The sequence below is a fragment of the Falco cherrug genome, chromosome 1 (assembly GCF_023634085.1).
Source record: "Falco cherrug isolate bFalChe1 chromosome 1, bFalChe1.pri, whole genome shotgun sequence".
Taxonomy (NCBI): domain Eukaryota; kingdom Metazoa; phylum Chordata; class Aves; order Falconiformes; family Falconidae; genus Falco; species Falco cherrug.
The window spans coordinates 104,866,700-104,892,388 of NC_073697.1; the positions used below are offsets into that span (position 1 = coordinate 104,866,700).

Here is a 25,689-nt window from a genome sequence, read left to right on the forward strand (position 1 = left end):
ACTTGCTATTTCTCTACAGACACAGAAATCTGTCTTCAGGGGTTTTTTTGGTATGTCTAAACCCAGCCTTGAGCATTGCAAGGCAGACCTGTTGATGGAGACTCTACTTAGTAATATCCTGAGCATGACAAACCAGAAATGCTTCCTAAACAAAGCAGCATTTGCTGCATTACAGTATTTGTCACTTACAATAACGTATTTATTACTAAAGAAGACATACAAACAGAAAATAACTGAGAAGCCTAGCTAAAAAGCTGCGAGCTCTTACAAGACTTAGAAAACTACCTGTGGTTGAGCAGAGACTGAAATAAGTTTGCAGTGGTCTAAATTAAAACGAGAGAGAACACATGGTTGCTATTAAAGGAGTAATCAGCATAATTAAAGTCCCCTGTAACACTGAGAGCCTTTTCAAACTAGAAAATAAGGATGTCTGAGCACCATGTGCCTTCATAAAACATTAGAAAAGTTAATATTTGACAAGACTGTGTGTTTGATGAAATTTTAAAATAGGAGTAATGGAAGTGCAACATAAAGTGATTGATGAAGCTATGCTAAATATAGGCAAAGTACGTAGCCCAAGATATAGTTCACAAGCATGTAAAATATGTAAGTTACATATTAAAAGCTACCCTTCTGGTTTCAGCAGTTTTCCTGCAGAGAGATCAATGCTGAATACCTGCTGCTCCTTCCCTACCCATTCAAAGAGACCAGGATTCTGAAATGGTTAGGGTGTGGATGTTAGTGACAGGAGTTTAACATCCCTCTTCTGGTTTCTGCTGTACAAACATAATGTAACATTATTAATTTTCATGGGACTTTTTGGAGGTGCAATGTAATTAAATGCCATGTTTAACTGCATTGCCTAGCAGCACTCCGAATGACGGTTTTAAGAAGTCGTATTGTAATGAATGCACTGCTACCCCTGAGCGTCCCTCAGTGGGAGCTTCTCAGTGACACGGAGAATTCAGAGGTGCCACTCCAGCAGGGCTAGGCCAGGAGTTAAACTGGACTTGATCACACAAGTGAGCAATTCCTACCCTGCAGCGAGACAGACAGACTCACACAGTGATGCTAAAATAACCACCCTTAGCTTGCCAGGAGCGCGGAGCTATTTCATTCCCTTCTAGCCAGTTCAGTGTCTTCTCTTTAAAAGCAGGTGGATGTATCTTTCCTTTGCCTCTTATCAATACAAGCCCTTCCGCCACAGAGCAGATCAAGACTCTTATTTTTTAAACCGGTGTGTTCAGTAAACACCCTTGGCTGGGTTTGTCAAGTCTCCCTGCACGCATGATTGTTTATTTTCAACAGACACACTCGAGCCACCTATGGAAATGAATCGTCATTCATATTTCATCTTCCCCTTTAAGTAATTCCCTTTCTACTTCAGGTCACTATATTTATTTTTAAAAGTAATCAACATGTGTCCTTTATTATGCATTTTATCCTGTAATACTTGTATGTATGTATGTATCCTTGTTGCCACTGAAGCTCTACAAAAAAACCTCTAAAGCTGATTTTCACTGGATTAGATTTTTGAGAAGCAGGAGCCGCGCCTGGCCAATAGATGCTTTGTCGTGTTCCCTATGTCCCTTCTGCTGTCACAGAAAGCCAGATGGCCCTTCCGAGCACCACGTAAAACTCAAGTAAGAGGATGCTTTTCTCAAGCTCCGACTGCTTGGAAGCAATGGTCGAGACTCAGTTCCCTCCGCCTCCCTTCCCCAATTAGTAAGTGACCAGATTTTCCAAACTACTCGGCACAGTATATCCACCCTGCAGGAATGCTGGCCAAAAGTGTAACAATCTCAACTGAAGATACAAAATATTTTGGAAAACTCAGCATGTCTTTAGAGGGCTCCTAGGGATTGTGCAATGAGCTGTCCAGTGGTTAAATCTGTATACTCCTCAAGTGTTACTTCCATTTAAAGTGAGATCTTGCACCTTGTCCAACCAGGCCGTGACAATATAAAACAATTCAATGTTAGTCTCAAGCTGTAGAACACCGCTGCGTATCAGCATTTTTTGCAGATATTAACAAAACAAATCTTGCTTTCACTGTAATTTTGGCAGCATCTTCAATCAGGGGAGACGCAGGAGTAAGTTTATCAGCTCCGACCAGCAAAAAACTAGTATCTTGCCTCCTGCGGGGACCAGCCTGGGTTACTTCAGGAAAAAATGCAAGAAACACTGTACAGGGTTTAAAACTACTGTCTAATCTTAAAACAGTTACCTAAGAAACTTCAAAGGAACTGTTGTTCATCTCATGGATTTCTTTTCTTGTTGCCCACCAGAAACCTTTGGAAATGTTTCCTTGTAGTTCACTCTCAGTACTTCTGGTACACAGGAAGGTATCGGGCAGTCTCCTCTTTTGGCTGGATTTTGGCAGTGGGAAATGCTTTGCTTCAGGAAGTCTTATGATAGTTTTGGATGACAGAGTTGTCTTGGACAGACAAGCCAGTTGTGCAAGGACAAAACAAAACAGCTTTGATTTTTACTTCATAGCCTTCTGTGACTTCATCCTCTCATGAGTCCTTGCTCTTTCACTATGAAGGAGGGTGGGGGAAGCCTGTAAAACACGTCATCTTTGTTGAGATAGAGCAGCAAAGTTTTAGAGAATCTTTTTCTATCAGGCACTGCTTAAATGCAGCACTTTCACTCTTGCCTTATTTGTCTCCTCTTCAGAGCAGGTGGTCACAACCATTCAGGAACAACCTCTGCTGAATAATTTTGGTATTTGAGTGATGCACACAAATTTCTCACTCACCATATCTTGGCTGAGGGGGTACAGGTGTATCTTACCACTACAGCTATTCCACTGGCTCAATTCCAACTGTCTTCTTAGTACTGTATTTTCTCTCTCTCTCTGTATATAAATATACGTATACATTAAGCATCAGACTGCAATGTTTTATTTACCTGTAAAATGCAACCAGTAACAGACACTTATTAAACAACACCCTGCTTTTATAAACAGATCTAAATTGTCTCCAAACTTACTACACCATTTAAAAAAGGAGTCTCAGAGACATTATACTTTTTAAAAGACAAACACAGCCTGGGGTTATTGCGAAGTGTGAAGTAAAACCATGTTTGAATAGCAATTATAACATTCTCCACTCTTACATGTAAGTATTAGAGGAATACAAATTACTGGGATATAAGGAAGAGGCAGTGCAGTATTCCAGGTAGAGTTTAGCAGACATTTATTTCATGAAAAGCTTCATTAGCTTGAGTCGTTTTACATCACATTAGTTTCAGACACGCTGGTTTAGCATATGTTCACTTTCTTCCACTTTTACATTTCTTTCTTATCTGTCAAATCCTTCCTGAATGCTTTTTCTACGCACCATCATTAGCTTCCATCACCACCTGTTGCACACTACACCATTAAAAGATGCTGATTCAGAAAATACTTCACCTGGCATGAAAGACACCCTCTCAGAGGAATGCTGGAAGCAGGATTCATCTTAGCTACAGAAAATACATTTTTCTAAAATTTAAAATTACATACCATGCTACATAGAATTCCCTTTCACATCCTTCATGGTACAGGATCTAGTCAACAAAAATCGGTGAAACTTCTGCATCCCGTAGTTACAGAGATCACCATGCTCAAGAGGCAGAGGCCGTCAAGCCTTTGTCCTGGTATTCCTGTGTGGAAGCCCACAGCTTTCCACCTAACTATAGCACGTCTTTTAATCAGACATCTGGCAGCCCCGTTTCTCCTTTGTGTGGATCCATGCTATCTGCCTCTACTGCAGTCATCTCTCCCTTGATTGCTCCGTCTCCAGCTTTCTTTTTGTTATAGTCCTGCCTTTGTGGGCCATTTCCTACTTCTCAGTTATGGCACTGAGCATGTTTAAACTCCTGCCAATGGAAACTGCAGAGCAGCGAGCCCTCCTGAGAAAACTCACCTGTTTTCTGCTGGTTCAGGCTGTAAGAACTGAGCAGCTGAAAGCTCTGCTTTGGTGTCTGTGCAGACCGGACTTTGAAGATGGCACTCTTGGTTGGCTCTTTGCTGACACCACCCCCCCTGCTCTGGCGCTGTTATTTCAAAGCCTTTCAGAACTGTCTTCTCCCCAACTCCACTCTGAGCAAACCCAGTGAGTACGGTGAGGTGGGCTCAGGAAGCAGCTGGTGTGGAAGACATGCAGCCTCACTCACTCCCTTGGGAGGCTAAGAGGCTTCAGGTTCCCTCGGTGGCTGTTCTGTACATTCAGAATTGTCAGAACAACCTTTTTTTTTTTTTTTTTTTTAAGATGAAAAAGAGAAACTGAAAGCATCTGGAGGCAAGTCGGCACTTAAACGCTATGAAATAAGCATGCCTTAGGTACTCCATCTTAACTCACCACAGGACATTTTTCTAGTTCCAAAAGGAATAGCAAGATAATTGAAATCTCACCTGCTCTGGCAACACTATCAGTGAATACCGTTGGGAACATTTTTAATTAGCATTTTAATTATCAGCATCTCCTTTGGAGCCCTCTTAAAATCTTTCTAAACAGTTTTGTGCAAAGAGCACCTTACTACTACCTGAAAGTGCAAGGCTGGATCATAGTTCCTTTGTGTTTCCATTCCATCAGTCAGTTTGCTGCGGCGAATGGGCAGTAATGCTCATTTACTCTCCTAACCTACGTTAGGAATAGCACCGTAAATCCAAGGGCAAAATTGCAAGGGACAAGCCTAAAGGACACTGTAAACACATCGTGGTCGCTGCAACAATGTGAGTGCTGGACAGTCATAGGACCACAGCATGGTGGGGACCTCTGGAGATCGCCTGGTCCAACCCCCGCTAAAGCAGGCTCAGCTAGAGGAGGTTGCACGGAGTCATGTCCAGGCAGGCTTTGACTGTCTCCAGGCAAGGGGACTCCGCAGCCTCTCTGGGCAGCCTGTGACAGGGCTCTGCCACCCCCAAGGCAAAGTTTCTCCTCATGTTCAGAAGGAACTTCTTGTGTTTCAGTGTGTGCCCATTGCCCTTTGCCCTGTCACTGGGCACTACTGAGAAAAGCCTGACCCCATCCTCTTGACACTTGCCCTTAAGTTATGTGTAGAGGCTGATAAGATCCGCTCTCACTCATCAGAGGGAAGCACTGAGCACCAGCAGGAAACGTACCAGCCTAAGAGTTAAGGCAGTCAAGTTTCAAACCCCAGCTGTACCTTGACTAATACACTTGCCTGGGCTTTACGGCCATTAAAAAACCCACAGATGACACTGACCCAACTTACTGAAATACTACTCAGCTGGGGGTTGTTGGTTAGTTACACATGAACTGAGCGTTATGTTCTTCCCTCCTTTCTATTTCATTCTTTTTGAAACAGACATGATCTCATAAAATGGGAGAAGATTACAATACTGGTGCCAGAGCCCTCCTGTCAGTCTCTTCAGAAGCCGAGAAAACTACTGGCACTAGCCCAGGAAAAGCAACAAACAGGACAAGTTTGGATAGCAGCTAGACTTGCAAACCTAAGAGCAATGCAAAGTAAACCCAACATGAAAAAGGATGATGATTGGCAGAGATATGACGACTTGACTGCTGGAAATGAAAGTGCTATGAATAATTAGCCACCTCTGACCCAGGAAAACATTGACTTCATTTGCAGCACAAAACTGACTGCAGATGGTATTGGGGAGGAGAATCAAGCTATTCACTGTGCTTTCCCCTCATCAGAAAAATTCATTTCCTCTCTGCTGTGGAGCAATGAAATACACCTGATTGGATCTGCTGAGACGACTTCACATAGAAGACTGGGAATGAAGAATTAAAAAGCCCATGGGGTGACGCTAAAGGTAATCCTATCAAAACAGCGGGCTAGAGGGGAAAAGGCACATTTATCTCCTATTTTAATAAAGAATTAAAATAAATCCCTTAAAGGAATAAATTTATTTGGACATTCTTTGAAATCCTACTATCATTGTTGCTGAATGGGATGCTGGATATCAGCGCATGAACGAGGACATTTCTCATTCCCAGTTGCTCCTCCTGTTTGTTCCCATCACAGCTCACTTCTTCCTACACTGCCAGCTGCTTCCTGCCTGCCTACTCCGCTGCCTTCTCTGCGCACCTGCCAGCCCTCTCCCCATCTGACTCACATCCTTGCTGAGTGCTAGTTCTTGTCCAGCCTCATCTGCTGATAGGTCTCACCTTCGCATGGGTGACAGCTTCATTGCGGGCTCTCAGCACTCCCTGGCCACTGTAATACATCTCCTAGAGCCACGACTCCAAGGCTTAAAAGAGAGAAAAAGCAGATACACGTTCTTCCAGGCTGCTGAGATACCTGTCTCCTGTGTGCTCTTGTCAAACACCTTCACCTTTCCTTGGCTGCTATCAGAAGAGTGAGGCATCTCCGACTGGAAAGAAGCCTGAAGATAGAGAGGAACATTATCGCTCATTATCTGTTGCCACAGCATTTGGCTAGGGAAGGACAGGACGGAGCAACGCTTGACTGGGAAGAAAATACAAACAGCCCAAACTAACCGTCTCTCTGGCAATCTCCATGGCCTTCCGCACATACAACCTGTTTGACATCTGCAGGTGCTTGCTGGAACAAGCAGATATTCCAGCCCCTCTGTTGAATGCTGCCTCAGAACACAGGAGTCTGAACACTGACTTTCCAAGGCCATTAGAAATAAAGTCTAAGAGCGAGGAGGAGGAGGAGGAGAAGGAGGAGGAGGAGGAGGTATTTGGATCCTTTCCTTGCACCTCTGCAGCATTATTGGAGGGCAGATATTTCTCACATCAGAAAGAAAATTAGGCACCTTAAAGTAGGCAGTTCAGCTTGATTTTAAGGCAAGTTTGCAATGCCTAAGAAGCTTAATGTACTTACTTGCAGTTAAAGTCTGCTCTAGAATTGTCGGGATCACAAAAAACCAATCACTTGTCGAAGCAGACCCATCCTGTGACTACTCCCCTCCTCTAGGCAGCTACAGGCTCCCTACTAGATCTTTCTCTTCACTTGAGCTTTTTTTTGGTTAAACATGTGCTTTTCATGGATCATCAGCAAATGTAAATCTTTCTCCTTTCCTACCATACCTTGCCCTTAAAAACAGATAAAAGTTCCTTAATAAAGCTGGCAAGTCCAGGCAAGCCCAGTGAGCATAAAAACATTCTTCTCCCCCAGCCACAGATGACTGACTTCCTTCAAAGCCACCAATGTCCGTGCTTCTGTCCTGTTGTTTCTGTCGCTCTCACCCTTCCCAGCAGCCCTGTGAGCCTCTGGTAAACTGCAGCAAAGAACATCAGTCATCGCACTAAATCAGGAGACGCAGCCCCCCTAAGACAACATGACAGTGTTTAACAATACAAACAATTTACAGGAGAAAGCAACTGGTATGAAAATAACTGCATCTGCTTCGCCATCAATGTTCTCCCACTTGCATGCGCATAGCGGAGATGATGATGAATCACATTTAATCACATGCTATTAGAGGAGGATCAGACCACACAGTGTGACCAGGTTAATAGGTTGGAAATGTGCATATCTGATGCCCAATTAAAACAATTCTAAAAATAGAACCGCAATTTTCTTTAGGAGCTATGCCTCCTCACTTCACAGATCAGGCCAGCAGCTCTGTCTTCCATGACTTCCAGGCAAACAAAGGACCAAAGAAAAGTAATTCCCTTGCTCAGAGCTTACCATGCAATTCATCCTAAGTTACCTACACTAATTGGCAGGACAACTAACAGAGACTGCTGGCTTGCAGAAGCTTTTGTGGTAAAAATCAGATCATGAACATAGTTTTCTAGGATAAAATATTGGCTAAACACAATCTAGCTGCCATTAAACATGCTTTAGCTGAATCATCCCTAGTCATTCCTCATACAAAAACTGGACTAATATGTTTACTGTAAAAAGACCTGTATTACTTAGCGAGCATTTCTCATCAATGACCTCTCCTCTTCACCTCTATGCTCACACCCACACACCCCTCCAGTACTACCACAAGGCTGTCCTCCTGGAACGCTCTGAAAAATCAGAGATGGGGAGTCTGTTCCTTTATACTGTGATCCACATTTTATTCCATCCACTACCAGATGAATCCACAGAGTTATCCAGATGGGTTGAAGAAATGCCTTTTCACCTGGTTTTACTGAGGAAATAGTCTCAGCAACAACTCAGGTGTCCTTTTTCACTTCACGTCCTCTTTGACTACGGCTCTGTTTGCTCCCAGCTCTGACACACCAGTTCCAGTGACATCTCCTCTGCGGCGGGTTGTCAATACACAAAAAGAACAAGTTAATTCACTGAAAATGTAACCTATAAAGGCAAAAAGTGATGAAGAAGTTAACAGGTGTGATATCTACCAGACTGAAGATTAAGGAGTACTGCCAGACTTGCATTTCTTTAAGTGATGTTTTCATTCAGCGGGATAGAGATATTCCTGAAAAAAAATGCCTACAGCCAAGATTTTAAAAATTAGGTGCCTAAGATTAGGCTCCTAAACCCATAATTAAGTCTTTAAGTAAATGGCCTGATTTTATTGAGTGTTGAACACACAGCTGCTCAGACCGGCTGCATTAGCAACAGAGGCATGCAAGGTACTTCGGAAAAAAGGAATGAAGAAAAAAGTGTTAGACACTTAGGAGGATACATTATGGTGGAATTAAATCACTAGCTTGAAGTCAGTACTTTCAAAAATGGTCACCTTCATCCTTAATACATCAGTTTCAAGCCTAATGCCCAACACATTAAATACTGAAAAGAAAAATGAACCTGCATACCTGAATGCATGAATTTACCTTTCAATTCCATTTTAAAGCATTTTTCATAACATAGAAAAAATATTCACTGTAGGAAAAAACCCACCACAGTATATGAGCAGGTAAAGTCGGATCTTAGTACCACGATAGCAGCCAAGTCCTGTACAGGTCAGATTTGCGCCTTGTAGGGAATCTCCCGATTTTACACAGGCAGTGTACCCTCCCCGAGCCCTGCTCTAGCTCCATCGGCAGGGTTAGGCCTACTGGGATCCAGTCACATTCCAAATTTGTGTACACTTAACAGTGCAGTTACGAAGGCCCTTCCTACAATGGGATTTGACAGCACTTTACATTAATCTCTCCAAATTACAGCCATTTTATTACTGCAGGATACACAGTCAATTTACATGCTAATAACAAAACTGTTATGAAAACATTAAACTACACAAAGAGAGATCAACGCAGTTTTGGTCAGCTATACAGCATTAGGATCAAGAGTCTTTTCATATCCACCTTTGTTTCCCTTATAAACAAAAAAGCTTTCTAAGAACCTTTCCAAGGCTTTATTGGATTACAATGAAGATAATTTTAGAATGGAGATGAATGCAGCAGCTCCCTTGTAATGGAATGCAGCCAGTTCCAGCTACTTGAATGCCAGAACAACTTGGCAGAGACACACAGACATTGTTCTTTTATCCTTTTTTTCACCTGTCTCAAGGGAGGAGGTGACTTCTCTGCGGGTCCCCGGCACCCTCACAGGCAGCAGTAACCAGCAGTAGCACAGGCAGGGCAGCAGAACCAAGTACTCGAAGGAGGCCTGAAGGGTGAACAACATTTGCAAAAAAACAGAAGGATCTCAGAAGAAAACTTTTGCCATAAAGGTTTTGTGATAATGGTGGATTTTTAGGTTTCTTCATTATTTTGGAATTCACTTCAACAGACACTGCATCTGCATTTTAGTGTGAGGAGGGGAAACTAAAGGCAGAGATGATGGATCTACTGCTAAGAAAAAACTAATGTCAGCTACAGCATAAATTTGGCTGATCTGGCCTTTCTGTCCTCATATTATGCTATTGTCAGGCAGACGGTGTCTACTTCTTTTAGCTTCCTTTGCAAACAGGAATTGGTGAATTATTCTACAGATTCTAAGCTAAGAGGACATATATATGTAATGATAAAGGCACTAGGGGAATCTCTAGTCACTAGGCAATGGAGGGAGTACAAAGGAAGACAAGTGCAGGTAAGATGAGCAAGACAGAATTCAGCTAATTCTTCTGCAAGAGAATAGTAAGGGGGGAACCACCAATTTTTTCATTGATGCAGTACTGCCACAGGCCACCTGCGAAGGTGCTATAGACTCCCCCAGTGGAAGTTAGGAATGAGTTCCTAAAAAAACAGCCATCAGGATTGGTACTGTCAGAACTGATCCAGCCTCAGCACAGGTCCCTCAGAATGACAACAGCAACCCTGAGCCTTTCTCCCAAAGGTAAATGACGCTCTGGACACCGATGGCTCCATCCATGGCATTATAAAGGATCACAGCTCTTCTGCAAAATATTTTGCAAAACACAGTTCAGCTGCACAAGTGATGAGGGCGAAGAGGAGTAAAATAAAAGATCTTCTTAGCAGAGAGCAGCCTAGACAGAATATATAAATCTATAGCCTGGAAAGCTGTGGTCTGCCATCTGCACGCCTTCAGCCACCGTACAGAAAGATTTCTCAGGTGCTGCAAACCCCCTTTCAGACCAGTGCATGGGGCTACTTGTTTGGGAAGGAGAGGGGGAGGGAGACAAAAAGTTACATGAAACGTCTTTGATAAAGTTCTGCTGATAGCAATCTCACACAACATTACCGGTGGAAGGAATCACTCTGGAGAAGCAGTTACACGCCATGGTACTGTTGTACCTAAGGTATGTCCTGCCCATTTGATGTCTTCACAGGTGTTCAGCAGAAGCTAGAAATAATCATGACTTGAAGGCAATTTTTATGCCAAGCAGAGTTCTTAAACTTCTTTAAAAAAATATCCACATAAACAACACTAAAGGTCAATACCAATCACCTGTCCCTGCTCTGGGGAATGAGGAAAGGGGAGGAAAAGATCAAAGTCATTACCTGCATGGACTTAGAAAATCACACCTTTTGGAGCTGTTCCAAAGTGTCTCTTACCCACTGTTTTGGTTGGAAAGAGCAAAGAAGAAATGTTAAAGGTAGGAAAGGAATATCTGAATGCTTACAGAAAATACAGCTTGTTCGATTGTAATTCATTTGATGGAAGGGACACAGATTCCAAGCAGCCTGAATGCTGCAGAACACACTAACCAGCAGCTAGCAGCAGCAGCTCTTTCCAAACTAGATGAAGCAGCAAATTTAATAACTTCTTTAAGCCCTCCACTTTTTTCTTACTTCTACTCCGTTGGAACCATAGAAAATAACTGGTATTTCAACCGATGTCTAGAAAGAACTTTTCTTCCTTTGCTGGCCATGTGACAGGACTCTGTGACTTCCTCCAATACAGCTTTTTGACGCATGCAAAATATGTAATGCCTTAAGTTCCTCCAGCACTAAGGAACTGCTGTGTTAACCCCTCAGCGCAGAAGCTGGTGCCACCTGCTAAGAAGCAAATTCAAGACATGCAGAGAATTTTAAGAGATTCTACTCCTTTTACATATCCTTGCAAGGAAGTTTTATCTTTATTTAAGACACAGAGCCAAAGAGATAATGGGAACAGTTTCCTGGCTTTAGAGGCAGGGCCTCCCAGGGCTGTTTCACGCAGGCACCGCACTTTCGCATGACCTCTAAGTCACCAAGACAGAAGACAATGCAGGTACAGGGATACCCAGGCACAGCTCAGAGCATCCAGGCCCTTGTCTTGGATGTTAGTCTTGCTAAAATGCTGAAAAAAAAATAACAAAAATAGAAGTCCTCCCCCCTTACATCACAAAGAAAAGAGAGAAGCATTTGAAAAGACAGAATTGAACTAGTCAGCACGATCCTGCTAATTTCTAAGCACTGACTTTCACAAAGGAGATACGAGTAGGAGTAGGAATGAGTTTGTCACAGACTTCACGTACCATCCACAGAACAGCATTTGGCATCTCTTGCTCATATGTCAAATACATACCTCCGCAGTATTCCAGATACAGTTTCTGACTTATTTTTTTTAAGAAGAATTTAATGCTGACTTAACAAAAGTGATAAATAGATCATCTGTTTAGAGGGCAAATCATGAACATACCAGTAGCGAAGTACTATCAAACTGCTTAAATTCTACCGTAACTGAATAAAGGGAAAAATGATTCTCAAGATCTTGGCCTGCCTGCCCAAGTTTCAGGGAACCAACTGTGGTGTTGGGAGCATCTTTTTTGGTTTTGCAATGGGTTTGCAGCTGTCAACGATTTCAGCCATTGCAAACTGTATCTCTAGAGTTTGGCAACACAGGTAGAATCTTGTGATTTTATTACTGATCCTCAGAGCCCTGTAAATCCAAGCTTAACACCTTTCATAGTATCAAGTTACCTTATAAAATTAATTATTTACCAAAACTAAATCATTACCTAACAGCAGTATTTCGAGACAATCTCAGAATTAGGCTGTACATAAATATACATGTCTACATAATGTGTACAAGAGACGAGGCAACGCAGATCTTTATGGTGGTATGCTTATATGCAGCTTCTGAGAAATTCTGATAATATGCTAAGGAAGGATCTGGCACTGCTGTCACCAGCAAATATCATAGAATTAAACAAAATCAAAATAATCTTATTGCCTCAAATACTGATGTGCACTTTTCACCAAATTCTTCATCAGTTTCTGGGCATGAAGTGATGTAACAGTAAATGGTGTCTGGTGAAGGTGCTGTACAACATGCTGTACAATATATTGTATTGGTGAATGTCACCTCACCTCAGAATTTAATTTTTGACAAAGTAGCTGTCTGCCGGGGCCATGTGGGTATCGCTGAACAGCACACGTGGTACAGTAACAGTGTACCAGATGAATCACAGGCTCTTGCAAGTCCCACCTCAAGTGTGCAGTGACTTAAGAAGGCCTTAAAGAATGTTTTTGGGCTTCCCAAATTCATCCTACAGTGAGACATAGGTGCAAAGTGAATTTTTCTCCCTCTAGGTGAAAGACAAATGCTACAAATGTCACCAGGTCTGCTGAATATAAGCAATAGGTTTCAATCCGAACATTGCTACCTGGTAGTTCAAAAAATAGCCTGAAAAATGTTAAGACAAGCACTTAAGACCTCTACAAGCTGACGTGTCCATATCCAATAGTAAAAATCCTTTGTTGGACATGGGTTCTCTGACACCAAATTAAATTCCAAAAAGTCAGTGATATAAAGGCTTTGGCTAGTTTTTACAACCAGAAGTTGCTCAGTCTTTCAGAATACCAACAATACCAACTTAAAGACAAGCATTACGCTCTTTCTGAGTATCACAAAAAAGTTTCTCTGTTATTTCCCATAATGGCATAAACCCTGGCCAAATTTCACAACCTGCATTTAAGTCAGGTTTCAGAACAGATTTTTTTTAAAAATGAGGGAGAAACAAAAACCTGCAGTAGGTGAATTACATTATTTGTAATGACACTAGATACTCACAGTCGTTACAGGAATATTGTGCTTTATCATCCTTATGATTTACTAGGAGAATCAGGGAAGATTCAGAATACTTCACAATTCACTTGCTATTGTCTTCCTCAGGCTTTGGCTGGTGCTGCTGGTGACAGCACGTCAAACAATGGAAGTTGGCCGTCATTTCCTATTTGGCACCTGGCATGATATCCTGACAACAGATAAGACCCAAAGTCTTATGCACTTTAGTGATAAGAGCGGGTATTACTGTTCGCTCACAAGAGGAGAGACTTGCAAGGCCTTGAGGATATGCTGAAGAGCCTCAAAGGACTAGAAAGAGTCCATTAACATATTGTATATAAAACAATCACAACCCTTCCCTCTTGAATCTGACACTAACTTTGATAGTTGCTGCTTCTCTTGGTCATTTCAGACAACTGGAAACACTTCTTGTACTATCTCTGTTTTCCAAATCCTACAGGCAAATCGTACCCTGCTGAGAATTCCTAGGCCTCCCTTCCTCATCTCCACGAGACATTCTGCCTTAAATGCTACTGTCTTGTTTCGGTTAGCAGTCGTGCCTGTGACAGCTCTATACACTGCCTTCTGCAGCTCCCCAGCTCCCCAGAATACTCGTGCCCGTTTTGCAGATGGGGGAGGGTTGCCATATGCCGATGCAGCAGCAATTTTTGACTCACAGTCAAACGCTCCCAAAAAAAGTCAGTACTCAGGATTTGCTGCCATATGGAGGAATTGTTATTTGGCCTTTTCTCTAGCTGTATCTCATTAAGCAAAAAGGCAAGAAAAAGGAGAGGACATTCTTTTCTTCTTTGCAAATCTTGCCCCAGAGTTCATCTTCATTTGAAAGACAGCGTTCATTTCTGGTACCTAGAAAACCAAGTCAGAGCAGAAGGAAGCTGCAAGACTCCAGGTGACTGAGGACAGTGTTCTGTCCAATTTGATAGGTTTTCAAATCTTTTACCCTTTGAGCGTAACTTCTTTCAGGGAAGAGGAAGAAGTATTAGAGAGCTAGGACTGGTTCTACTGGGCTCAAAAAGACCAGAGTAGAAAAAGAACAGCACCTTCCACAAAATCTGCAATGGTGCATTACAGTAAAGCTGGTTTATTACCTCCATATACTGCATCATTTGGAAGGCATCACTAATAGCACTTCCCTGATCCTTGTGTGTTCTGCAGTCTGTTTTGCTCAATATGTGAAGTTTGGTTAATCTGAGACTTTTCTGGGATTTTGCCTTAATTTTTTAATAGAAACTGATGTGTTCATTAGCATTATGCAGACATTTGAGTTTTAACTTTACAGAGCCGATATCATGGCAAGTGTACAAACAGGAAAGCAAGCAGATACAGGTTTAAAAGTTACATATATAGAAACCTCAAAGCCTCTCTGCTTCTTTACGATCTTCCTCAATGTAGAAAGACGTCAGGAGGAAAAAACCTCCTCCAAAGACACCAACAAAAGTACAGATGATAAAGCTGTACTGCATGCTCCAGAAACTCCACTGGAATGAGCGAGCATTCTTGTCCTGGATAGCATTGGAGATCTAGGGAGTGAACAAGGCTGTCATTAATCTGGGATAACATCATCATTCTCTCTTGGTTTAGAAAGACTGTTTACAGTGTAGTCCTTGAAAAGAATAAAACTAGGCAGATAGGGATGAAACGCCTGCTACCGAAGTTTGTCAAACCCAGTACTCAATATACCTGTCCTTCACTGCTGACCAGCTTCCATTTGGTCAAGGAATCTCATGTTCTTTTACACCTTCAGTGTGTCCAGCCATAAGAGCAGGAAATCCTGCAACCAACGTTCATAATGTTTGGTAAGCATTAACTCATCTTACCATTTCCTAGCCCATCTCCAGATAGCTAGCATAGGAGAGACATTTGGCAATGACCTTTATCATTTCTTGATGTTACTTGATAGCTTTATACCTCCCTAATCAGCATCAAATGGATAGAAATAGGGGGTTAGCATCCATACAGGCACAAGCAGCAACACTCAAAAAGGGAAGAGCTGGGAACCAATTTGAGACAAGAGTGGAGTCTGCTTTTGAGCCAAAAGGCATTTGAGGAGTCATGGAGTGACATTATGAGGAACTGGGAAGAAGAAGATACCAGGCAGCTGCTTTTTGCACTGGCTGGAGGATGAGGTCTTAAAAGCTATAAATGATACAAATAAATTTTATTTTTGTCGACAGAAAGAAAAGCTGATTCCAAGAAACTCAATAATATTCAACACAACTCAGGAACTTGAAATCTCTTCTTAGCATAAAGATATATGTTGAATGCAGTCACTTTTATTCCCACATTTGTTCTTGATATTTAGAATATACTGTGTGACTTGAAATACACAAATATGAGACTCTTCAACTTTTGCTGGGTTTCGTATGATTATTTATGACAGTATAGGCAGATAAGAGCAAGATCAACTCTAAATGGGCACCTAGGGACTATAGCAAGCATAATCACCAAAACACAACCCCATGCATTTAATTTTAAAATGCTTAGTAAGAAAATCTCTGGAGCAGAGATGGAGGAAAAAGAGACTCTGAAAAAGACTATTTCTTGACGCTCCAGCTGGTTTTTAAGCCAAAGGGTTAGCTGAAGCAGGTTAGTAAACAATAACAAGACATGAATGCAGAAGATCTGGTGTTTAATCAATAGCGAACATGGGCCACATTGGTGTGTCGGTTCACAGCAGCATTCCAGGAGTCAAACGTTATGCTCATTGCACAGGACCCCACTTGGACATACAGCAGTTTTATTCCTGGATTTATTGTCTCTGTTCTTTGCAAAGTTGCAAGGTTACGTGAGGTTAATCTCATCTGTATAAGCTTTTTTTGTCTTTACACTTTTTCAAGTAGCTGCTATTTAAAGCAACTGCATGCAAGGTACTGCATAAGAAGTATTCTACACAGTCACTGGCAGGACGCAGCAGCACATCCAGCAGGCAGGCTTAATTCTATCAGTGCCTCAAAGATGGCAAAGAATGGTGGGTGACAGACGCAAACATGTTAAACTCTCAGGCAGGAAGCATAAATCAATAGAATAGTCAAAGGGAGAATGCACAAGACATATTTCAGCTTTCAAGAAACCTCTCATTTTTGCATATAATTTCAGCCATTTTTCATGACACAGGGACGTTGGTTATTATGTTCCCCCATGCGTAGAGCTAGATCAGTGCGGGGGCCATCGTTTTCTAATACACATCAATGAGCACAGCAGCCTCTTCATTTGCCAAAAAAAGACAGCAAGCAGGAGGAATCTCTCCTGGACAGCCCTCTCTGCCAGACAGATTACACAGCTGAGACTGGTTTTCACCCAGTTGAGGACAAGGGGATCCCCTGTCTGGCTGGACCAGCAGCAGCTGTGCCTGCAGGCACCACTCACTCGGCAAGTCTGTCTGGCCCAGTCTAACCTTAACACTGCTAAAGAACATATATTCCTGAGGTGAACTTCTTAAAATAAACTTCCATCTAAACAAAACTTTAAAACAACAACGACAACTCACTCTCCCATGTCCAGTAAAGCAGAAAAATCAGAGTGGGTGACTGACTACTTAGCTACTGTGTGCAGAATCACTGTGTCTTAGATAAAAAATAATGAAGGAAGGAAACAACACTGCCAGACATCATCAATTGGAACTAAACCAAATGAACTTCAAGGAGAAAACAGTACTAGGCTGCTTTGTCCAGAAGCACTTATGATCAAGTCAGTGTAGGAAGAACTGAGAAACTGGGTCTCAAGCAATACGGGAATCCAAGGGTAAGGTGATTTGAGACCAGAGCTTTGAATGCCAAGTAGTATCAAAAGGCAACCATTGCAGTTACTCTTGTTCTGATTTTCAAGAGACCATTGACTAATTACAAGATTACAAACTTCAACATTTGAACTAAGAGTCTTAGCTTTTTATGGTGTTTGATTAATATCCATAGAACTCCTCACAAACTTAGCAGAAAGTGCTTAAATCCTAGTAAAATACCCGCAACACCATCTTTGCAAAAATGTATGCCTTCAAAAATGTATGAGTTTGCAAATATAAAATCAGAATGAATTTCTACATGCTGCATGGAACTGCTCACACGTATAGGCACAGGATTATATTCTACATACGCGCAGTGTCACAGGACCAGAAGTTTCATGCAAGCAAAAACGTTTAACAAAATGTCTCTGTATTCTAGTATCAAGGCCACCAATTTGAGTGATTTCTGGGTTTGGACCAGGAAGTGCCTACAATTCTGTGAGTGTCTGTCAGTTTCTAGAAGTTTGACCCGAAAGAAAGCTCAGTAAGCAGACAGTGCACTTACAATCCCAATGAGATATGGGCTGCCCGCATCTCCCAGCAAATGGCTCACCAAAATCTGCAAGGCAATAGCCGTAGACTGCCGTCTTGGTGTCACAACATACTGAAACAAAACACAACCCACAAGAGAACAAATATTAATAGAGTGAATCTCATGAATGGCCAGCTGCTTGCATAACATCCTAGAGAGGTGAATGTATTCATTTTTATGTATTTCATATTCAAGCACTTCTTATACATTTGGAGACAGAGAAGTTATTCTGAGCAAAAAAGTACACTGGATGTTTTGTTAAGGAAAAAAACATGCAAGAAAGAAACACAGAAGGGGGAATGACAATAAAGTAAGAAAAACATGACTCCCCTGCTGCCATTTGTAGACTCACAGCAGCTTGTACAGATTCACTTGGCCACACAACTAACAGAAACCTCCAGCCAGCAACCCTTGCAGTCATACTGATTTACTAATGAGGAGATTCAGCAAGTACAGCCTCTGAGAAAAATCTCTTACTACACTGTGTTGGCAGACACGATCTAGACTGCTGGGGGGGCAACTGAGATACCTGGAACCTGAAGTAGCTGCCATGGCTGCAAAGGATGTCAGCTGGGATGTTGCAGACCATGTGAAGACAGAGGGAGGGGACCCAACCTGTCAGACCAGAAGGTGACCGATTGTCCTTTGATGGCAGATGTTTGCTGCTTGCAACTGGATAGCACCTGAGATATAGCTACACTAGTAACAATACATCCAAATGATTATGCGTTTGAGTGCACACAGTTTAAATAAGTTGGAGAAGATGTGGCGCATAACCAGAACGTGGCAAAGTATCACGTGGATCAGAACTACTTTTTAAAATGAAATACAGTCATTTTGGGGGAATAAGGGCTTTCTGTCTGTGCTACTGAAGATCAGCTGTGCCTGAAGAAGTACAGTATGATTCTATGTAATTTGTGTCTCTCTCTTTCAATAATACATTTATGCAAAATGCATTGACAAGTTAGAATGAGACAGAAGTAATTTTAAACCTTCATACCTTTGTTTTCCAACCACTTGCTCATATCAGACACCAAATGTTTAATATTCTCCCAGTCCTTTATTCCCCAACTTGGGTTTTTTTGGAAACTGATCTGAACATCACTTAGGGTGTCTCAAACACTAATTAACAGGGTGACTGGTGTTCTACCAAGAGACAAACTCAAGGTATATAACCTGTATTGTGGCTCTATATCTGCCTTCAAGGAAATACTAACATGCATTCCAAATTGGGTTTAGAAGAAAAAAGAGACCCTGCTTTCACATTTAACTAAACTTTGTGGTTTGTGAGGCCTCAGAATATTAGATAAAAAAATATTTACCTACCACTAAGATGCACCTGAATCACAGCAACAACTTTAATGCCACATCTTTAGGGTGAGTGGAACTCCATTAATTAAAACAGATGAGTAAGGAAGCAATATTGTGCAAGACATGAAGGTTAATTACTCTCGTAAGAATGAGAGTGAAAAACACTTCAGTGCCACATGCAGTCAGGACCTATACATACCACAAAGTTACAGCATTTTAGCTATACTGAAACTATGAGTCCTTAGTACAGATGCAGGAACGGGAAGGACAATAAGCTATATATATGTAATGGTTGGCATTCAAGGGCAGATTGACAGAGGATTCTGTAGCGCTGCATTCCTTCCCCTCATGCAGCCCTCCATCTGCAGGAGCTACCATTACATACATGCATGACATACATTCTTGGTATGAAAAGCGGCGCAGGTATAGAATCAAAACACCTAAAAAAATTTGTTTTGATAAAAACTTATTCATAAAATAACGTAGGATTTACATCTTGTAGATTTAAGTATCATACCAAGCTTTTTCCATCGCTATGGTTTTCATGCTGTATGTCTCTCTGTCACAAACCTATTTCGACCATTTTCTTTCATGTTTGCCAAGATGTACATGCTGCAGAGTCTTTTCCTAAATGCAGCTTTTCTGGGGGGGTACCAATTTGGGTAATTTTTCTCAGCAGGGTCACCTATTTTCACAAGGCTTCTATGAACTCAAGTCTTCCTGAGGTGTCCAACTCTTTACCAAACTTGGTTGAATCCCATGGTTTCAAAACTTAAAAAGAAAGCAGACACAGACTGCAGTAAGCCTTGTTTTCGTAAGAAGTGAGGCTATGAATCCCATTTAGATTTAACAGAACATTTGATCTAAAATGAGAAAGAAAATAAAAACATTTTCCCCAACACAAGTAGCAAAAATTATAGCCAACTTGGCTATCTGGCCTCTTGTCTCTGCCTAGCAAACCCTTCTTTTAGCCAGAGTTTCCTAAGCATTAACATGCCTTACACCCCGCTGGAATGCCAGAAACACAACAATGAGCAGTGATGTCCTTTTTTTCTACAGCCAAATTTCCTCTGTTCAGAGAGGGAGTTTCTCAAGAGCTCATATAACTCATTCCATTCAGCGGGAGCCTTTCGGTACTGCTTACCCTACTGCAAGCAGTTTCAGTAAAGACCCAGTCCCCACTGGCTATGCCCTTCTTAGCCAGAAATGGCCACAAACTTGGATACACAAATTGTTCAAAATCTTAAAGCAGCATCTTTGCACCCAGTAAGAGTACTGTATGTGACACGGTTTTATTAAAAGTCACAGTGTCTTTCCTTACTTTGTACACACACAGCTATCTTGTACCCTTTTCCATTCCTAGTGTCTCCAAAGTAGATATTCTTACTGTGGACGGAATATTTATTTTTCATTAGGAATATTTAGATAGAGTGCTTCAACAATAATAAATATTAAAACAGGGGTGTCCTGGAAATCTCTTCAGTTACTGAAAACCACTTGAATGTCATGTTGCCATCACACTGCATCCAGTCCCCGCCAGTGTAAGAATGGAGTCACGTGAGGCTGGCTGATCTGGAAGCTGAAATCCTTGTCATCCATGGGACGAGGGAACAGTCCAACAGCTCCTCCTCACTGTGGTCATGGCACACTTTGGCCTAGAATGAGGGCATGCAGTCTACCCAAGGTTTGTTTTCTTTCAGAACTTTCCCGGAGTACCAGTTGAGCATCTGCATTTTGGGGGCAGGCTCTTGTACAGAAAGCGAGATGAAGAAACTACAGCAGAAGGCTGTACTGGACTGAAGACTGTCAGTTCTTGGCTCTCCAAGAGTATCATGTCATCTGTCCTAGATTAAGATTTATTTTCTTTTATTGATAATGACAAGCTGTGCTTGAGAAATACAAATCAGATATTGTTATGCACTTAACGTATTGTGGATGTTGCAGGCATTAGAAAAGATAAATTCGTTTTCACTCTTTCTGTGTCGTGCATCACTTCCTTACCACATTTATTTCATATCTCGTATCTGTAACTACAAGAGACACATGGAACAAAGCTGTAACAAGAAAAATGGAAGAGAAGGATAAGACGCTTCCTATAGTTACGAGGCTCATACAGACTCTCCCTGTGCTATTATTCAGGTTCTCCTGCACAATGGAAACCATATGCAAGAGCTCAAAGCACTGTAGAATTAACTAAGAGAAAAAGAAACCAAACACTCCCCCACACAGGGACTTTGAAATAGCCACAGCATCCTGCCTGCCCGCAGTGACTGCCCATTACCCATGCCATGTCAGCGATGCAGATGACACCCTACACACTCATCTCCTAGGAGATCCCAGCCCAGATGCCTGGACAGGTAAGCAGGGTGCCCCAAACAGGTACAGTTTGCAAACCCAGTCGTGCTGTCTCTGAGGTTTTAGAGATCCTCCTGCAGATGATGTGACAGAGCTGTCATCTAAAAAAGCAGATGGAAGAGACAGCTTGATAAAGGCTCCTACACCTCCAAGAGCACTTCCAAAGACAGGGACATGTTGGTAGCCTTCCCAAACCCTGTATCACCTTCCAGTTCCAGCACCTCCTACACTATTAGCTGCTAAAAATTTAAAAGACAGTGTCATTACCTCACAGATGGCAAACATATTTCATACGGGACGCTCCATGTACAGCCTCCCAGTAAGCCAGCGTATTGTAAGCAAGGCAGCTACAGCACTTCTCCACTTGCACATTATGACTGTAGTTGTACAGTAAATAATTTCATGTTTACAGCTGAATAAGAGGCACAAAGATTGCTACATGCAATGCATCTTGATGTATTAGCCACAAAGAAAGACAGTCCTTATCATTCAGTCAGCATCTTCCTTTGTCTTCAGCTCCACAGGTTGCAGGATAAATGAATTCCTAGCTACATTGTCTGGCTAGTAGCACCATGCGGGAAGAAAGAAAAGTCATTTCCATGGCAAAATAAGAACACGCATTAGCAAATCCAGCCACATTATCAAAAATTCTACCAGTTCACGCAGGAAACAATGCAAAAAGAGAAATTACTGTTGTTATCTATGGCACCCTTCAGTCAATGTAATAGCAGCAATACAATGAACCCACGGGTTTTCAGTAGGACGAAACACAACTCCCAAATAAGATTGCCACTGAATGAGCAGAGAGCCACAAATTCAACGGAATTCCATTATTTTCCTGATAAAACAATTAGTAACATTTAGAATCCAACAGATCCAACCCAAAGCACATTCATGGTAATACACTGAATGCTCCCAGGGGGAACACACCACTGCAGAGCTGTGCTCCACCAAACTTTTCACCTTCCCACTTGCTGCCAGCTGACACAATATGGCTCATACCTAAAGCCAAAAGATTCTAAAATAAATACAAATGAGGGGTGTCAGTTACTCAGGAGACAAGAACTTCCTCCCTTGCAGTATGATGTAGTATTCCCTAGGCAAGCTGAGGCCTGAGAACTGACCTGAATGAAAGCACAGCTCCTTGCAGCCTTTGCAGTTTGCGTTCAGAAAGGAATTGAAGGAAAGAGCTGACAGTAAACACCTGCTTTAGTTTTCCCAACCTATATCAACTGTATCTAAGTCAGTGATGTCACCTTCCTCTTTAATAACCACAGAGGTGAGAATCAGAATGCAGATGTAAGAGTTCCAAGAAAAGTAAATTGAGAAACTTAAAACAAATCCTTCAGTAATACCTCAACTGATGCAAAAGGAATGCTAATTGTAACAGTACTCGTTCTGTTGCAAAACCCCAGTGATTTCAGAATAAAATGAAATAGAAGCTAACAAAAAAATTCAGATTGGGCTGGTGATAGTTTGTCTCTACCTTCAAGGTGGAGCACCTTCACCGCTTCAAGGCTGTACCTCTTGTCTCAAATGATAATTGTTTCTGACCATTCTTTGAGAGTCAAAAAAGAAAACCCTCTTGCTGCTGGCTGAGGTTTTAAGCAGTTAACCAATTCACTAATGCTGACTGCATTTTTTTGTTTTGTTTTGCTAAAATTCCAGAGTGCAGAAAACTGACATGTAGTAAGTAGCACTGTGAAAGAGTAGCTTAAGAACATAACACAATAGGCAGTATCAACAGTGCTTTGTTGAAGAACCGTGAAATATAAGTTGTTGCATTCCTTCGTCTTGATCAGGATGTAAAGGAAAATTCTTCAAACTATGAAGTGTGAAAATAAACATGCTCATGTCAACAAGGCAAGGTCAAATCAATGGAAGGAGAATTCTGTAGTGCTTCACAGTTAGTCTTTTGTCGCTAGACAGTCCTCAGCATTTGGCTACACTCTCACATCCTTTTACATGGAAGTCTGTAATAGAGAAACTTTTCTCTCTGCTCAGCTTTTCTACCACTTGTTTTTAATTAGTTCTTAGAAATACCAAGTTGTTCACCTGAGCCACTAAGATCATTGTGACAGCAACCTCAGCTGTACATTTTCAATTCCTGTCGTGGCAAGCAGTGATGACAGCTTTGTAGGCAACTGTGTTCCACATGAGCCACAGGCTGCAAGTTTTATTTACTGTCCTAAACTCTTGTGACATGTTATAACACATCACCACAGGTAGTGCTACATATTAATGCATTCACTATGTTCTTGTATGAAAGATTTATTATGACAGTGGAGTTTGTAGTACTAATCTGCAAATAGATTTGAGCTCTCTTAGAATGACGAACTGTTATATAAAATGGAAAATGCTCCTGTGACACTTACTTAGGCTCTCTTCAGCTACTGGGTTTCCATCATTAGCCTGAGGGTCAGAAACAGTCAGAGATTTCTGTTCTGCTTTATCCTTACTTCTGTGTCTCCTCTCACTTGTCCTGATAGCTTTATACAATTTCCCTACTTTGCCTTTTATCAATACCTACCGCATTGGCATTTTGCCTGTGACACACTTGTCTCAACAATCTCTGTCCCTCAGGTAGCATCCTGCTTGAAATTTTTGGGTTACAGTCACACCCACCGTTCTGCAACACAGTGATCCCACAGAAGATTCTCCAAAGTAGAGTGTCTGGGTCTCATTTGTGATACAATATTCTTTGTAGTAAAGGATAGTGTCAATTTAAATGCTTTGTGCTATGCCCATGGGCAGCAACAAAAGGATTGTCAATCATGTTAATAGCTCTGGCTTTATTACTTAAAGCAGCTTGCTCAAGTCTGATTACTAGATATGAACAAGGTAGACCATTTCCTTGCTTATTTGACTGATAAACTATATCCCGCTTGTTCATAGTATGGAATTATTTTTTTTAAAAAAGTCATATAAACTACTTCATAAGACTGCAGTAATCTCTGTATTTCACTGATAGTAACAACAATACCTGTCCCATGTTTTACACAGACACTGATTAGTGACTGTGGAGCTAGAGCATAAACCAAAGGGTGCCAAATTTTTTCTTGGAGCGAAAACTCAAGTACGTTAAAAAATTACTAACACTAAAACTCTCTGCAATGATAAAAAGAACTAGCTTCTTATTGATACCTAGACTAATTGTGCTTTTCACATCACTCCTTTCTAAAGAAAGTTACGGATGACTGAGTTCAAAGGAATAATGCACTGCTATTCTTTGGGCTTGCGGTGTCAATCCTGGAACCCCCAAGAGTCTCATAAGCATTGCTGCTTACCTAACACTTTGTCAGTGTAGCACCACTTATGAATGTGACTTACAAGTGCTGGAATTTATCTGCATTGTATGCTCAAATAAAGGAACTTGCTAGTAGTTCAGAATGATGGACTGTAATGGATTCACTCACTTTAGTTTCCAGAATATTGACTTTCTCCCATTTGGATCATCTTTTCAAACCTTTGCAGCACAAATAGAAAATCTCTGATTATAGACAGACCCTCTTTTTTATTAGTGACCCTCTTTAAGATGCAGACCATTTTCTGGTGGACGTCCAACAACACAGAGCTGTACAGAAAATCCAAACTAGTGTGGGTATCAGCAGCACAAGATAGTTCTGCTTGCATGAGTTTCATCCAAATCAGGACATCTCCTTTCTGGGCTTACAAAGAGCTTAAACTACTGCACCAGCTCACCTACGTTGTTACTGGCATCTTTGCACAGCTGCATGTTGTGGCACATGATTACATCCCTAACGTCAGCAGGGTACCAATAAGGGTGTTCTTAGCAAGAGTTCATTCACCTCTTTCCAGAAGGCAGAGGTCCTTCTGGCCACCAGGATGCAGGCTTATGAACAATATTATGTTGAGAAAAGCGGAAAACCTAAAAATAAAGCAATTGTTTCACAAGCACTTACCAACAGTATGTCTGTCACAACAGCCCAGTTTACAGATAAAAACAGTTCTCCAAATGCAATAAAAATCTGCAAAAAAAAGAAAGCGGTGACTATACACACTGCGTTGCCCTTTATTTTGAAGATGCAGGCAGGCTCACTGACTGTGCTTATCTATGGAAGAGTTGTACATACCCATCTACTTATAAATTAAACATCTCTGTCTATACTTAAAAACACTAACTTCATCTTAAAAGGGGGAAAAGGAACCAAAAAGGCGTGAGTCGCTTTGTGTCACAAATCCTCAGCGGAAGAGTCAAAATAGAAGACATATACCACCCTCCCAAATAAACTGTAGTGAACTGCTGAACCCAAGAGGAGAAAAGCAAGAGCCTGTGAAGAGAAACATTCAGTTCAAGTTTTAAAAGTGCTCAAAGACCTTCCTTTGCCCAGGTTTCCAAATGAACTAACAGAACTCCTCTGTGCCAGTACAA

At 41.5% G+C, this 25,689-nt stretch overlaps 1 protein-coding gene across 12 annotated transcripts in view; it reads right to left on the reverse strand.

The window, feature by feature from the left end:
• Positions 1-3,183: 3,183 nt before the first annotated feature.
• The window catches only part of LOC102055032 (protein spinster homolog 3), a 40,356-nt gene continuing 17,850 nt past the window's right edge, over positions 3,184-25,689 (reverse strand). Inside the window, exons 9-13 of one of the 12 annotated variants that reach the window (XR_008732892.1) lie at positions 25,220-25,285; positions 17,604-17,702; positions 9,405-9,513; positions 7,923-8,253; positions 3,184-7,219 (exon numbers count right to left, since the gene is read on the reverse strand). Coding sequence is in view for 9 of the 12 variants with exons in the window: in XM_055714575.1 (XP_055570550.1) it covers positions 8,126-8,253; positions 9,405-9,513; positions 17,604-17,702; positions 25,220-25,285 (402 nt within the window). In the remaining 3 variants the exon portion in view is untranslated. Of the gene's footprint in view, positions 8,254-9,370; positions 10,866-14,373; positions 14,841-15,000; positions 15,092-17,603; positions 17,703-25,219; positions 25,286-25,689 lie in introns of those variants that run through there. The other 11 variants (XR_008732893.1, XM_055714575.1, XM_055714598.1 and 8 more) reach the window with 11 other exon arrangements.